This window comes from Lycorma delicatula, chromosome 6 (genome assembly GCF_047948215.1).
Source record: "Lycorma delicatula isolate Av1 chromosome 6, ASM4794821v1, whole genome shotgun sequence".
NCBI lineage: Eukaryota > Metazoa > Arthropoda > Insecta > Hemiptera > Fulgoridae > Lycorma > Lycorma delicatula.
Genome location: NC_134460.1, coordinates 39,157,111 through 39,172,930, shown reverse-complemented (window position 1 = coordinate 39,172,930; position 15,820 = coordinate 39,157,111). Strand labels below are relative to the sequence as shown.

The window sequence follows — 15,820 nt, the reverse complement described above, 5'->3', positions numbered from 1 at the left end:
TAGAAATTATTATTATTATTATTAGTTTGAAGGATCAGAGCGAAAGAGAGAAACAGAGAGTTAGAATGTTGTTTATTCATATTAAAAATCAAAACATTTAGTTAAAATTCTTCTTGTTAGATTCATAATATCATAGATATTCATGAAGTATGTTTTACTTATATTATGATCTTTAAAAGTATTTTACAAATGATAGCATGCAAAAATATAGTTGTGAATACGTTGCTATAAATTGTATTTCAATAAAATATTTGCCGGCAGTATTTTAAACCAACTAAGATGATTTCAATGAAAATTTAGTAGGATTATTATAAAAGCCTTGGAAAGTAATTAAGAGACATTTATAAATTGATTGAAGACTTTAAGAAGAAATAATGATATATGGAAATATTACTTCTCAATCCTTGATGAAGAAGCGAATAAAGTTTTATAAAAAATTTACAAGATTTGTCAATCACTATTCCTTGATTTTCCTATTTGTAAAATTCAATTTGGTATTTTCCTTTATTATTACTAACAGATTTATACTAAAAATTATATAGAATACTTGTTCATTGTACAAATCGTACTCGCTTGAAAAGAAACAATCGTACAACTAAAAATAACTTTTTACCATGCAGACACTTAAAAAAATATTTTTTGTTAATTTTAAATTATAAAAAATATATAACCATATTCATTCCTAAAACATGTTATTTAGATTAGTATAAAAAACTTGTTGCTAAACTTTTCAGATAAATGAGCTGCAATAGAGATGGCTCTCTCTATCATCCCCTTTTGAGACTCCGGCATTAATACGTAGAATCAGAGCCCCAAATATAGAAGTTATTAACCTAAATTTGAAGATAAATGGTCCAGCTATTCCAAGTTATTAACTCAAGTTATAAAACATACATACACAGTAAAAGAATTTAAGCCTTATTATCTTCTTACCATTTCTAATAAACTGTTGAAACATTTAAAAGCTCACTTTTATTATTTATAAACCCTTTAAGCACTTCTATTTTTTATTTTATAATTAATTGTGTAATTTGTAATGTTACTCAAGGTTTTAAGGGTTTTACCACAGTTTACCTTGATCCATCCAAACAAACACTGAAGCGGTTCCTATTTTTATCCATGGTGTATCATACTTACACATTGCTGACTTGATCTATATAATATATTGTAACATACAAATTAAAAAAAAAAAGAATTTATCTACTGTAGAAAACATTTTTATATTTTGTTAATGATAATTTTATATGAAATTCTTATGTTGCAACTGGTTTTTTATTGCATAGATAAACTATTTTAGTGTTTTGTTTTTTTAATATTGTTTATGAATGTTCCATCAGTGTGAATTATAATTTTACCCTACAAAAGATCTGAGCAAGACAGTAAACTGCTATTGATCTACTCTAATGGTAGATTGTTTTTTATCATCACCAACCCCTTTTTCTTACATATGGATAAAGGACTCTGATATCCATATTTGTGATAGCTGTACATGAAAAGCCTCAGATTCTGGCAGACCTATCTGGTTATCTCTTTGTCATCTGTGGAATTTGGTTTTTTTATATCTGGTAGCTTCACAACAAACCTAATGGCTGAAATGCCTATTAAATAAGATTAGACTCACAAACCCCTTTTCCAACAAATAATATAAGCTGTAAAGTAAACATAGGCTGTTATAAAAAGCTTCAATATGACCTTGTGATTGTCCAAGGCTTTGAGCCTTAACACTCTTGAATTATGGATGAATAATGAGTTATCTTTATTTGAACTACCAACTAATCCTCTCCTTGGAGGCTAATTATGCAGTTAGTTGCTAATTAAATAGCAACAAAAAGTTATATTACCAAGAGGTAAATTTACCAAAATAGAATTATGTGTTTTGAAGTGCAGTATATTTGTTTGAATTAGCCACTGCTTAATTGTCTTTTAATTTATTTATTTAATTTATCAGTTAGAGACTAACCACCCAATTACATTTTCTATGTGAGAGATAAATTTTGTATTGTATGAAAAAAGTCAAACCTAATCATGATTTAAACCCATAATCTTTCAGATGTGAAGTAGAAATGCTATTACTCCATCATGGAGGTTAGCAGATTAATTACTTGATTGTAATAACTTAATATATATAATAAAAATTACTTTTCACAAAATGCAATATTTTTACAGTTAAACTAAATCGGAGAACATGTGTAACAGGTTGGATGACATTTTGTGTTCAAAATCATCTATTGAAGAAAGGAAAATGAATAAATCCTCAGTAACCAGCGCTTGTAAATCCTGGCTGCTAGATAATGTTTTCTTACTGTATACAATATCTGGAGTTATACTTGGTATTGTTATTGGTAAGTTAAATTATAATTCATATAATTATAACAAAATCATTGAATCATAAATAGTTGTTAATTTTGATGTAACTGGTTTACAGAAATAATTATACTTTAAAACTACCATTTTCAAAATATTATTTCTTATTTAGAACTAAAAACTACACATATATGTTTTATAGTTAATAGAAAACAGTAGAAAATTAATTTTATCTTCATAACTTTACTGAATAAAAGAAAGTTATGTATAGTTAACATTTTAACTAACTTTGAAGATTAAAGTTACTATTAGTTATATATTTCTTATTGATCTGTTCACGTGCACAGCTGCAAATATTAAAAAATTGAATCATCAGTTCAAGAAAGTATTTTTATAAAGGGTAACTGGATTTATAAAGGTCAATAAATGTCTAAAGCAACTCAGTATACTTAATACCAATTTAGATAAATACATTATTAAGTATAGAAGCTTATAAAGTTTATTAATCATTATTTATTTAATAACATACTTCTTTTTTTATGTCTAATATTTATGAACATATTCATTTATAGTAAAGTAACTTTTTTATATAATGTATATATTTTATGAATTTGATAGTCTTCATATTTAGAGATAGAGTGTTATTATTGAATATAGCAGAATTTAAATGTGCATTATAAGAAAATAAAGGTTTCCAACGTAAATAGATTTTAAAAGTAATTAGTTTAAAATATTAAAATTAACCATTTTGTTGTGGTTTCTCTGAATACTTTCAATCTTTGGAGTCATTTCATATCATGAAGAATATTGAAATTGTTACATATTTTGTAGTACAATTTCAGTTATCTAGTACTGAAAAACCTTGAAAAGCTGCACCAAAAAATAAACAACTTTTCTGTAATTTTTATATTAATTTTATCAATAATGGATTATCAAAACTATAACTGTATCCACCTTATCATTTGGCTGAGTTGTTAGTCATCAATTTGCTGTTTTATAATGTTTCTACACCCAACTTTTTTTTTTATTGAAAGTGCATTAAATTTAATTGAATATGAGTTTTCCATGGAAAACTTCCTAATTAGTTTGAATCAAAGAATTTGTTGGCCATTATTATTTCACTTTTAATGCCCAAATAAATTTGAGCATTAGGATTTAAATAATGGTAATATCTGTTTGCAAATTGATATGATCAGTGGGAAAAATGTATTTGGATTATATGCCTGTTACGAGGCATTGAATTTATTCACTTACAAATTAGAAAACCCTCCATTGACTTACTCATCAGTAATTATTTATTTCCCAAATGATTAAACTGTTGACATTTTTATTTGAAAGGAATATCTAGGAAAAGTAAAAAATTTTATTTTGATTAACAATTTCTTTGTGATTAAAGTAAATAGGGATTGAAAATATATGTTAAAGCATAAAGAAGTGAAATGAAACCAGCTTATATGTTTCTCGTTAGTAGTAAATTACTACCAAGAGAAAATTGTATCATCACTCACCTCTAACTAGATGAAAAAACGTTTAAATAGATTCTTCAGAAATATCTTGCTCCAATTGTGATAAAACTGAAGTAAATCAGAAATATTTACACCAAGAATATTTAAACTACTGTAACATTTATTTTAAGTACAGGAATTTCCCTAATACCATGTATAATTAGGGTTAAACAGGATTAAAGTTGCGTTTCTTAAACCTTGAATAAAAACTTGAATTCAGCTCAGTTAACTAAAAAATTCTTTGAAAACATATAAAGTTTCCATTTTAACCAGGCCTAAAAGACTAAAGCTAGATTAAGAACTTTTTTAGTTCCTGTGTATTATGTGATTCAGTTGATTATAACTGGAATAGATCTAAACTAATTCAAACAATTCCTGAAAAATATTGGGTTTCTCTTTTAACTCTCACTAAAAAGATCATTTGTTAACCCACATCCAGAAGAACTAAATAATTATAATCATGAAGTTAATTAATTTTGTTAATTACTATAATTATTAAGACATTAAAGATCTTGAAAATAAGAAAAATTGATTGGATGTTGAAGAAAAACATCTTTTCCTATGCAGAAATGTAAGGTATTTATTTTCCTTCTAATATCTTTAAATGGAATTTTGAAATAAGCAAAAGAATAATTCATGAATGTTTTATACATTGATCAGAAATTAAAAAAATTTGGTATAGTAGCTAACCAAATTACATTTTCTGAGTAGCTGAGTACATTTTCACAGTATGAAAATGTACTCAGGATTTCCATTTGAACCAAAATAATGGTGTCATATTTTCAATTTATAATCTGAAAATTCTGGTAACATTTAATGACAAGATCATATGAAGAACAAAACCTTAATATCAGGTAAGCATTTATACATTTTGTTCACAGATTGAATTTCAACTTCATTCTGCAAATTACGTGTTAATTTCTAGATACAAAATACTTTCTTGACATTGAAGGTAAAGCAATACAAAAATGGAAGTGTAAAAATTCAGTATTTGGCCATGCCAAGAACAAGTACTTCAGCTGACATTGATCATGTTATAGGTATGAAATAACCCTAATGTTACTATTAATGCATAATTTTAATAGTTACATAATTGCAAAAATAATATTTTTTGCAATACAAATGAAAAGTAGATAATAGAATTACGAACTGCACTATTTTTATTTTTATTAAACAGTTTTGATGAAGCGCAACAGACACTGTATGGCTTCAAAACACTATTAAGTTTTCCTTAATACTATAGTCATACATGTTCATGGCTAATTTCTTACCACTAAGAAAAGGTTTTACGTAAGCTCGTAAACTTGGTGTTTTTATATCTATTGAAATTTTCCACTCAATTTCATTCAATCTAATAACAATAGTCAACATAATGTTATTTTATTTCAGGTTTCATTCTCCGTCCATTGGAACTGAATCCTGATATTGTTCTTCTTATTTCATATCCTGGTGAAATTTTTATGAGACTTTTAAAGCTTATGATACTGCCTTTTGTTATATCATGTTTAATAACAGGTAAAATTACAAAATAATATTTACTTATGAAAAAATTAAAATGTATAAAATGGTTCAATTTCTAAATATGAGAAAATTTGCTTTTAGATGATATTCTAGAGCCTCTTTTTCTATATTAAAAACATTGTTGTGTATGGAGTTTATTTTATATTGTAATGAAACTGCTTTTATCTGCTTTACATTTAATGTGTAGGTGCATTCTTTGTTACTAGGATGGTCCAAAATTCGCAGTACAGCCTATAATTTCAGAAGTTGTAAAGAAAATGAAACATCAAAAAAAGAAAATGAACACCAACGTAAATTAGATATGAGGGCCCACCTTTGAGGCATAACACAACAGTGGCCACCATTTTGAATTGCTGCCCATTTATTTAAATGGGAAAGGGGTCATGCGACATATCAAAACAGATTGAAATTTTACCAGGAATTCATTTCTGCAACCAGATTTCACATATCTGTTACGATGTAGGAGTTATTCGTATCTAAAAGTTTGAAAATCTTATTATTTTACAGGTGACATATGATGGCTTTGACGAAGGAATTGAGGTGATTCTGATGTCTGGAGAACAAAGTAGTCAAGTTGTTGCAGCAGATTTCAACAGCCGCCACCCAGAGAAACCACCAATCTCGCATAACACTGTTGCAGTCTCATACCCAAATTCAAGGGAACTGGAAATGTGTCCAGTCTTGCAGATGAAATTAGTGTTAGTCGTTCTTCTAGTCTGCATATTCTTCATAGCAACAAATGGCACCCATTTAAGATCAAAATGCTGCAAAAACTTTCTGAGGATGACCCAGACAGACTTGTTCGGTTCTGTATGTGGGCATTGCATCAATATCAGAATAACCCTACATCCCACAGAGTATCGTATTCAGTGACAAGGCAATGTTTTATATCTGTGGCAAGGTGAACCGGCAGAATCAACATTATTCATGAGATGAAAATCCCCACTGGATTGACTCGTCCAATGGTGTTGGAGATGTTAAAATTATGGCATGGTGTGGGATATGGGGTACCTGTGTGGTTGGATCAATCTTCATCGATGGAACCCTTAATTCCAAGTGGTACTTGGAGATGCTGTGAGACACTGTCTTTCCTTCCCTTTTAAATGAAGATGGAACATTCCCTTTGTTTTTTCAACAAGATGGTGCTTCGCCACACTTTCAGTTAAATGTTCATCAGTGGCTTGAGTTGCCTGAGCAATGGTTTGGTTGGCATACCCCAATTGAATGGCCAACAAGATCAACTGTGGACTTTTATTTGTGGGGGCATTTGAGGCAACTTGTTTATGCAGAGAAGATTCATGATTTTCACCATCTGCTACAAAGAATTACACTGTGCTGCACGGAAATTGCACCAAAGCGCTTCTACGAGTTTCTACTGACAGGATTAAATGACTAGAGTTATGCATTCAACAAAATGGTCAATATATTGAACACATCATGTAGTCCTCCAATGTCAATTTTGGATACCAATAACTCCTATACCATAACAGTTATGTGAAATCTGATTTAAATAAATGGATGGCAATTCAAAATGGCGGCCATTGTTGTGTTATGTCCCAAAAGTGGGTCCTCATATCGTAAATTAGATAATTTACGTTGTTGTATCCAAATGTTTTATTTTCTTTACAACTTCTGAAATAATAGGCTGTACTGCATGACTTTTAGACCACTCTGTACATCTAAATGAATATATCCTCTATAAAATAATTTTTTTTCAGTTGATGCGGTTTAATGTAATCGAATAATTTATTTTACAATATGCCATCATTAATCTGGCTGGTTGAAACTATTCTTTATTCCTTTCTTTTCTTTGCTAACTCTTTAGACTTATTGCTAACACTTTATAATCTTAATTGTCACATTAATCATTGTCTTCTGTCACAAGTTATTATTTTCTACACATCTTATTATCAAATTAATTAAACCACATGCTTCTTTCTTTTCTAGTACATACCTTTTCATTTGATAGTTTTATCAATCTCTTTCATTTTTAACATTCTTCTACTCTTTTTTTATGCAGTTTTCCTATTGTCTATGTGGCACTATCATTAAACACTAAGCTCCACACAAGTGTTTGTATTAATTTTCTCAATTTCCTAGATTTTATTTAATACTTTCTATTACTTTTCTGAAGAAAGTTCTTCTTACTGTTGATTGTTTGCATTTCTTATGTATCTCTCCTCTTATATATCTTCTGCAACTTCTCTATCTTTTTCTGCCTTCTTAAAACTGAAACAAGTTTATCAGAAAAAATAAAAACAATGATTAGAGTATATGAATTAGGTAATTAAGGATCTAGGATTTAATAATATTTTGAGTCCATAATATTATCACTGGGGTGAAAAGAACAAACAGTAACAAACTAGTTGAATGAAAGAAAACATATACAATGCTTTTGTTATAATTTTACCACAAATGTTTATATAACTTATTTTTTCATACTTTTTTTAATTTTAATGTATTAGCACAGAACAAAAGTTGCCAATAAATTTATGATTGCTTATAATTGTACAATTTATTGTTAAGGTACATTTTTTTTAGAATTTTAATATCTTGCTATATATCCTGTCCTGTCCTTGCTATCCTGGAGTGTCCTAATATCAAACTATCATGATTTAAAAGGATTCAGGGCATATGAATGATGAACTATAATAATTAGTTTGCTACCATAAAGTTTGACATTTATAAATCCTTACAAAGTAATGAGAACCAGTGAAGTTCTACTGTATAAAATATTTGAACACTAATTCATTAAAGTTTATAAGCTAATGAGTAACAGCTCTGTCCAACTAGCAGTAAATGCACCGGTATTCATTAAGGTTAAAGTTAAAGGTTGTAATTCATATTTCTTTGGACTGTTTGCTTTATCCATTTACCTGATTGTAAACCTAACCTAATCACATTTTTTCCTAGCATGTAATTGTGTTGTTTATAGTTTAGAAATAAATTCTATAAGACTCTCTTCATGATTTCAGGTACAGCTACATTAAATATAGGAAAGAATCATGGGATTGCCCTTAAAACAATAACATATTTTGTTGCAACATCAGCAATTAATGTTTGTTTGGGAATGATACTTGTTTTAACAATACATCCTGGTGACCCTGGCATTCATGATAAGAATACTCCTCAAACTATTGATGTGAAAAGAATAAGTGTAATAGATGGATTCCTTGATATGGGAAGGTATGTCCTTTGAAATGATTTATTTTTAATATCCTAATACAAAAATGTTATAACTTATGAAATGATTTAATATTTTTGTAGTAAATTAGGGAAATTATAATTCATTTAAACCCAGATAAAGCAAAATAAAACCACATTATCATGATAATAAACCATTTATTTTCATTTTTAAACCTCAAAGAAATTAAAAAATACAGATGCATTGGAGTCACATGTATCGACACGTGTATGATAGAACGCAAAAACCATACAATACGTATGAATTTTATTTTTCTTTGTTTTTAGAAAACATGAATCAAATGCCAGTATACTGATCTAAATGATTAATTTTACCTATAATAATTTCAAATAATGCATTAAAAAGGTTTAAATAATTTTAGCTAAAAATATTAAAACAAAATCATAGTTGTATGCAATATGATTTTGTTTTAATGCATCATCATTATACTTATTACATTTTATTTTCTGTTTTCATTTTTTTATATGAATAGTGATTGTTATCTATAAAAATATTAATGTTTAAAAGTATATCAATATAAACTGGTTGTCCAAAGTCAAACTGTTAGTACAGAAAATGTATAACTTTCAAAGACGCACACTTGAGGTTTTCAATTTTCAGTTATAGAAATCTTTCATTCTTTTTCAATTAGTTCTTATTCTCTTCTCCTTTGTTTTAAATTATATTATTGAAATAAAGAAAAATTAATTATTCAGTCTTAAATAACAAAAAGTAAATTTATAAATTAAATGTTAAAGTGTAAATCCATTAATGTTCAAATTTAATAAAGGCTCTATTAAATAAGTCATGTCTTTTTCCTAAGATGGTAAAGGATCATCTTCTTTCAGTTAGATGTTTCAGTAATAAACTTTAAGGAGTAATGTGTTGAAAAATAAAAGGTGTGAAGTTAATATAAAATGCTGGCAGCAAAGCCATGTTTGATAAACTGGTTCCAGTTGACTACCAGTTTAACAACATAAAAGTTTTCTTTTAGTTTTAGTATGAAGTTTTCTTTTAGATGATGATTAGATACTTGGAAGTGGAAAATAAAGTAATAAAATTTCACTGGAAAAATTTCATATGCAGGGAGGCCATTCAAAGGAAATAAGTAGATCAATAAATGACAATGAAATGTGGACACTATAAAACATTCACAAAGGTGGTAATATGCTAACAACAGAAATACTGGTCATAATGACTCCTTTAAATCATATTAGAAATATAAAGAAAATAAGAGTTAAGTCTTCTTAACAAGTATTATTTTAATAGAAAGTATCACATTGGGTCAAAAACACTTATTTTAACTTCTTATAAATTAATCTTATTATGTTTGTTTACTATGTTCTTGCCCATGACAGGTGGTATTGATATTAATTCTAAATTTAAACTTTTGAAATCACACACTGAACCATATTATAGAGTAACATGCTTTTTTTTAATTTACTTTGAAACACTTTCACACATTTTTGCAATCATTCTCAGTGATTCAGTCTTTTTTTTTTTGGAATGAAGCACTTAATTATAAAATTTGGTTCAGTCTGTTATTACAATTTTTTTTTAAATTGTAGGCTAGTACATTTTAAGTTCAAATTTTCAACTTAATATTTAGTTGTCATTATTATTTAATTATAATCCACAACAAAATCTATCATCTCATTGTCATTATGTTGGATATAACATTCATTAGATATTTTAAATTTAATCACATATTTTTATTTCAATTTACAAAATGTGTGTGTGTGCCCGCGCATGCGCGCATGGTGTGTATTCACAAATATACAGAAACATATAAATACAATAAATATACTTTTTTTTTAATAAAAAACATAATAACAAAAATTAAATCTCTAAATCTGATTAAATTAAATCTCAGTTGAATCTGATAGTTTTTTTTTGTTTTTTTTTAGAAAAATTTTTTTTGTGTCTTTCTTTTTTTTAGAAAATTTTTTTAAATTTAGTTAATTGTACTCTAATGGATAATTAAATTTTATTTTAGAATAATAATTTTTTTAGTACCTTTTGTGTCAGGGTTAATTAAGTTTTCAGATTTATTTTATTTTCCCAAATAATGAAGATCTACTTCAATCTATATTTTATTGTTGAATAATTATTTATAAGTTTGTGGTTGTTTTGATATGAAATTCATCTTTTTTTTATCTGGTTATCTGGTAAGTTGATTTAATCAAGAAATTATTTTTTTTTTCTTAACACATTTTTTTAACTTTTTTTATGAATAATAGTTGTTACTAATAATATTAGCAAATTTTCTAATACAGAAAATCTAGTTTCCAATAAATTATTACAAAGATACTTTCCACTTCATAAATGGTAAAAATTCTTTATAATACATCATTTTTTTCATAGAATAAAATCTTTTTTTTATGACAAATTTATAAAACAAATTATACAGCTTAGGTCCTCTATACTTGAGGGGTTTTTAAAATATTCCTAATTTGAGAAGGGTAAAATAATTTTCTTGAAGTTCTGCCAAGCCTTTCTATAACTTTAAATGCTAGATCAAAATCTCCTTTTCATAAACAGAAAAAAATCTGAAACTAAAAAGGTACAAATGTTTAACTGGTAATATTTGTAATTCTCTAAATATATTTAGAGATCATGACATTATGGGTTTCCTAACCATTTCTCTAATCACATATTTCTGCACTACAATCAGCATATTAATTGCAGTTTTATATGTTCCTACCCAGCAAACTATATATATAAGTGCAAAGTATAATGTTTAAAAAAAATGCAATGGACATGTACTTCTCAAAAAGAAAAATTTCTGTATAGAGCTACTCAATTACTTTTCTAAACTGAATAGTATTATTTTTCCAGGTTGTTATCTACAGCAGTTACCAGATACTTAATTATATCACATATACTGAAATAATCACCTAAGCAATTTTATTGATGAAATTTAATCTCCTCCAAAGGGTTATAATTATACAAAAATTTGAATTTCAAAACACTAGTTTTTTTCAGTATTTAAATGACAAGTTAGTTAGTGACAGTTTTTTAAATGATAACCATCACCACCTCATTAGCTTCAAATCATGCTCAGCTATATATTGCAATAATTGACACTTATTTTCTTTGCAACACAAGGCCATATGATGTGTGAAAAAGACTAATTTGCCTTTAAATTTATCATTGCACAAATTGTTTGTGTACACAAAAAAACAAAATTGGGCCCAACATAGAGCTGTGGAACTCCATATTTAATTATACCTGATCCACTCTAACACTCTCCTATACCTGACTTTGCACTCTTATTATTAAGGCAAGAACAATTCCAGTAATGAACAATACCCCTAATGCTTACTTGATTCAAATATAATAATATTCTTTGTATGAAAATGTCTCTTGCAGGTCTTCAAATAGAGCTGCTATTATTTTATCATTGTTCACATCTGCTTTAATTTAATTTTTAGGTAAATTATGATTAGGTAACCTCTTTCAAGTTATAACGTATTATAATTAGTTTTTACAATGATTAGTACAATTGAAAGTATTTAAAAAAATGTATACATTAATTATGTAAATAATTTTTAGATTTATATTTATCTTTATTAACACTGGTTTATTTTAAATTTAAAAACATTAATTAAAACTAAAAATGTTTAATTCATTTTCTTCTTCGTTTTGTTTTCTTCTACTTAAAAACCTCTTCTCTCATAAGAGTCATATTATGAAACTTCAGTTATATATTTTTTTCTCATATCCTTTCTAAATGTTATTTTCATTGATTACAGCAGTCAACTACTCACCTAATAAGGCTACAGGTATTCCATTCAGTTATGATATGTTCATTTCATATTTCCAATTACTATAGCACTTTGTCCTTTACAAAATATCATAACTCCATTTCCTTTCTTGTTGCAATAATCCACCATGACCTGCTTCTGTCAATCAGAACTGAATCACGGTTACCATATAAAACTTCATTTTTGTCTATTTCCTTGTTTTATTACTCAGCATTCTACTAATAGAATCACAGAGAGCCTGAAGTTTATTTATTTTATTTTTTATATCATAATCCGTATAAAGCTAACTGATGTTTGATTCCAAGTATTTAGTAACACATTAGTTTTAATATTAAAATCACATACTGTGTTTGAATGTATAAGATATTATAATTTTTATTTCATGTTAATAGACTGATATTATAATTACACATAATTCAATTTAGAAACAAACTAACAATTTTCAAACGAGCAATTCACTTCTCACAAGCTCAAATTACATGAAAACTGCTCTCCAAATTATCTTTTGGAACTTATTTTACAGTTTTTTCATCAGCTGGAATTACAGTAGGCCCTAGACAGTGAAGTAAAAGAACAATTTCCATGTAACTAGAAAGTGAGTCATTAATTAATCGTTTTTAATATTTAAAAAAAGTGTTATCACATTTCAACAACTGATTACGAATTACTTTCACACTGTAATTTTTAAAAAAATGTATTGTTGAGCAGGTATCGTGTGTGTTAGTGTGCACCAAAATACATGTTTAGTTATGATAAATTGTGAATTAACAAATAATATTTTATTTACTGTGAATTTGAATTCACTGGAATTGAATTTAATACACTTTTATTAGTTTTTTGCACTTAACTTTATTTAAAGGAATAAAACTTATTAATCCTATATCAAATTTCATGGAAATTATTCTTCCACAGGATCTTTTTGAACCTACTATACATATTCTATATCAGTATAATTAATTGTGACATTACTGTTAATGCTGCCAATCTATAACAGTTAGGAAATCACTTTATTAGTTTTAATAATAAATTTGGTCTGCGATTATCAATTTTACATATTACTAGCCCACTGGCTGGTCTAGTGATTAATTTGTCATCACAAATCAGCTGATTTCAAAGTCAAGAGCTCTAAGGTTCAAATCCTAGTAAAGGTATACAGATACTGGTGTTCTTTCATGGTTGAGTTTCAATTAACCACATATCTCAGGAATGGTCAACCTGAGACTGTTCCAAGACTACACTTCATTTACATTCATACATATCATCTTCATTCATTCTCTGAAGTAATACCTTACAAGGTTTCAGAGGCTAAACAAAGAAAAGAGATACCTACTACTTACTACTACACATGACCATACTTACATGTTACTACATAATAGGAGATTTTCGAATGATTTTAAGATAGGCACTATTAATGACAGTGACAGTAACCCCACTGGTTTATGAGCCACATAATTATTATCTCTAAAACCATACTTTGGTAGAACAATTTCCATATAATTTGAAAGTAAATGCTTATTTATTTTGAGAACTCTGTGTATGCTTTGTTGTACTTATCAGTGATTAAGATATATTTATTTTACAATAATAGTATCATATATAAATAAATTTTATACAGTTGCTGATTTTTAAATATTTGATGAATAATAAATTTATTACCAAAAAATGATATTATTCTGACTATTAAAAGTAAGATTACCTATATTTGGTAATAAGTTTTTTATACATAATTACTGAAATCAATATATATGGAAAAAACATTGTTAAGAAGGCATTGCCTTGTCTGGAGCAACCTGGTATCTTTGTTCCAGAAACCTTGTGCCTGACAATATATTCCAAGCTGCATTTGAACAGGTAAGTGCAGTATTTTATATTTCTGTGAATTTCATAATGTAAAATTGAAACTATTATTGTATTTAATCAATTAATTTAAATGACATTCCTACAATATGATAGATGCTGGTTTTGTAATTTTAAAGAATTGACTTAAAAAATTGAAGAATGATGATGATTTTGAATAAAGAAGATTTGAAATTGGTAAAATGTATCATTGATTGAATTACAGCTGAATGTAAAATACACTAATCATACATTTGTTAGAAAGATTTTGTACTTTTTAGAAAATGTACAGAAATCTTTTTAAAAAATGTAGTTTTTTTTCTTTAAAATATCATAATGAGATTTTAATTGTATTTATAGTAAGGCCAATAGTTTGGCACAATTAGAATTCAGGACATATAAATTAACATAAGTTGTGGATTGATAGATTTTAAAAGGTTTCTTATTATTTATGAAGTGATAGATCTACTGTTGACTGCAAAATGCACAATTCATGGATACATATTGATAAGAATTCATTTCAAGTACTAACTTTAAATACATTTATGAAATAGTAATCATTTTTAGACAAACAGATTTTAAAAGAAATTTAGACTCCTACGCAATAAATGGGGCTTGGAAATTGACTTTATGGAAGTCCATAGAACATTAATATTGAGTGATAAGAGGTACCTCAAACATTGATGATCCTGAAAACAGCTGTTTTGTAGTAAATCAGTTGTTGGGATGGTCAATGAGGCAGCTTAAGCAGGATGGAATCAGATTTAATAAGTTGGCTCTGATAAGTCATTTGTTCTTTGAGCTCCCAGAGTTGGTAGTAGCTATGTCTACAACAACCTAGAAGTCTTTACCTTGAAGTGGTTGTTAAAAAAACTGTTGGTCTAACATCAGGATATGGAATTCAAATCATAATTGAGACTATTGGCTAAATCTTTTGATGAGTTTTGAAATTGATAATTTTGACTAATCGTTAGGCACCCAGAATAGGAAGCTTAACTGGACTGGTTAGCTTTAGTGATGTGGATGAATTCTGTATAGATCAGTCATCATAATTTTATTTACCTTAAGATGCTGAAGACTTTTTAAAGTCTCTCCTCAGTTATAAGGAATATAACCTGATGTCTTGTTCCAAAAAAATGCCACCCTACTATACTGAGCTTTAGAGGTACATGCATTTCTGAACCACAAATTAACTAATCAATAGTTTAGTTATAGTGGTTCTTACAATATGATAGATGCTGGTTTTGTGATTTAAAAAAACTGACTTAAAAACTTGAATAAAGATGATTTGAAATTGGTAATACTTATCATTGATTGAATTACGACTGAATGTAAAATACACTAATTAGCCTGATCATAGTTTGGTCACCAAGATCATTATTAGGTGTAACATCGTGGTATTTCTTTGTAGGGGAGGTCTGAAAAGCATCATTTATAGATCTCTGCAATATATATATGGCAGTATGCTGGAAAAAGTTACAATACTACTTAGATATGGTACACTTTTATCAACGGAGCACATGGTGAATGAATGCTTATAATTTTAGTATATCAGGAAAACTTTAAAGTAAATTTATCCTTTTCTGGCAGATGATATGACATTTTTATATACAATTTTATTTGTTTAAGTTTTTTATGGTCTCTTGTGCATTAGAAACTAAATAATCCAAATGCAACAGGATTGCATATTCAGTTTTTGTCTA

The 15,820-nt window shown here is 27.5% G+C and overlaps 1 protein-coding gene across 3 annotated transcripts in view; it reads left to right on the top strand.

The window, feature by feature from the left end:
- Positions 1-15,820, top strand: part of LOC142327004 (excitatory amino acid transporter-like) — a 65,051-nt gene that overhangs the window by 26,908 nt on the left and 22,323 nt on the right. For 2 of the 3 annotated variants that reach the window (XM_075369752.1, XM_075369750.1), the window contains exons 2-5: positions 2,167-2,342; positions 5,199-5,324; positions 8,306-8,516; positions 14,090-14,132. In XM_075369752.1, the coding sequence (XP_075225867.1) occupies positions 2,186-2,342; positions 5,199-5,324; positions 8,306-8,516; positions 14,090-14,132 (537 nt within the window). In that variant the 5' untranslated portion in view covers positions 2,167-2,185. The remainder of the gene's footprint in view (positions 1-2,166; positions 2,343-5,198; positions 5,325-8,305; positions 8,517-14,089; positions 14,133-15,820) is intronic. The other variant, XM_075369751.1, reaches the window with a different exon arrangement.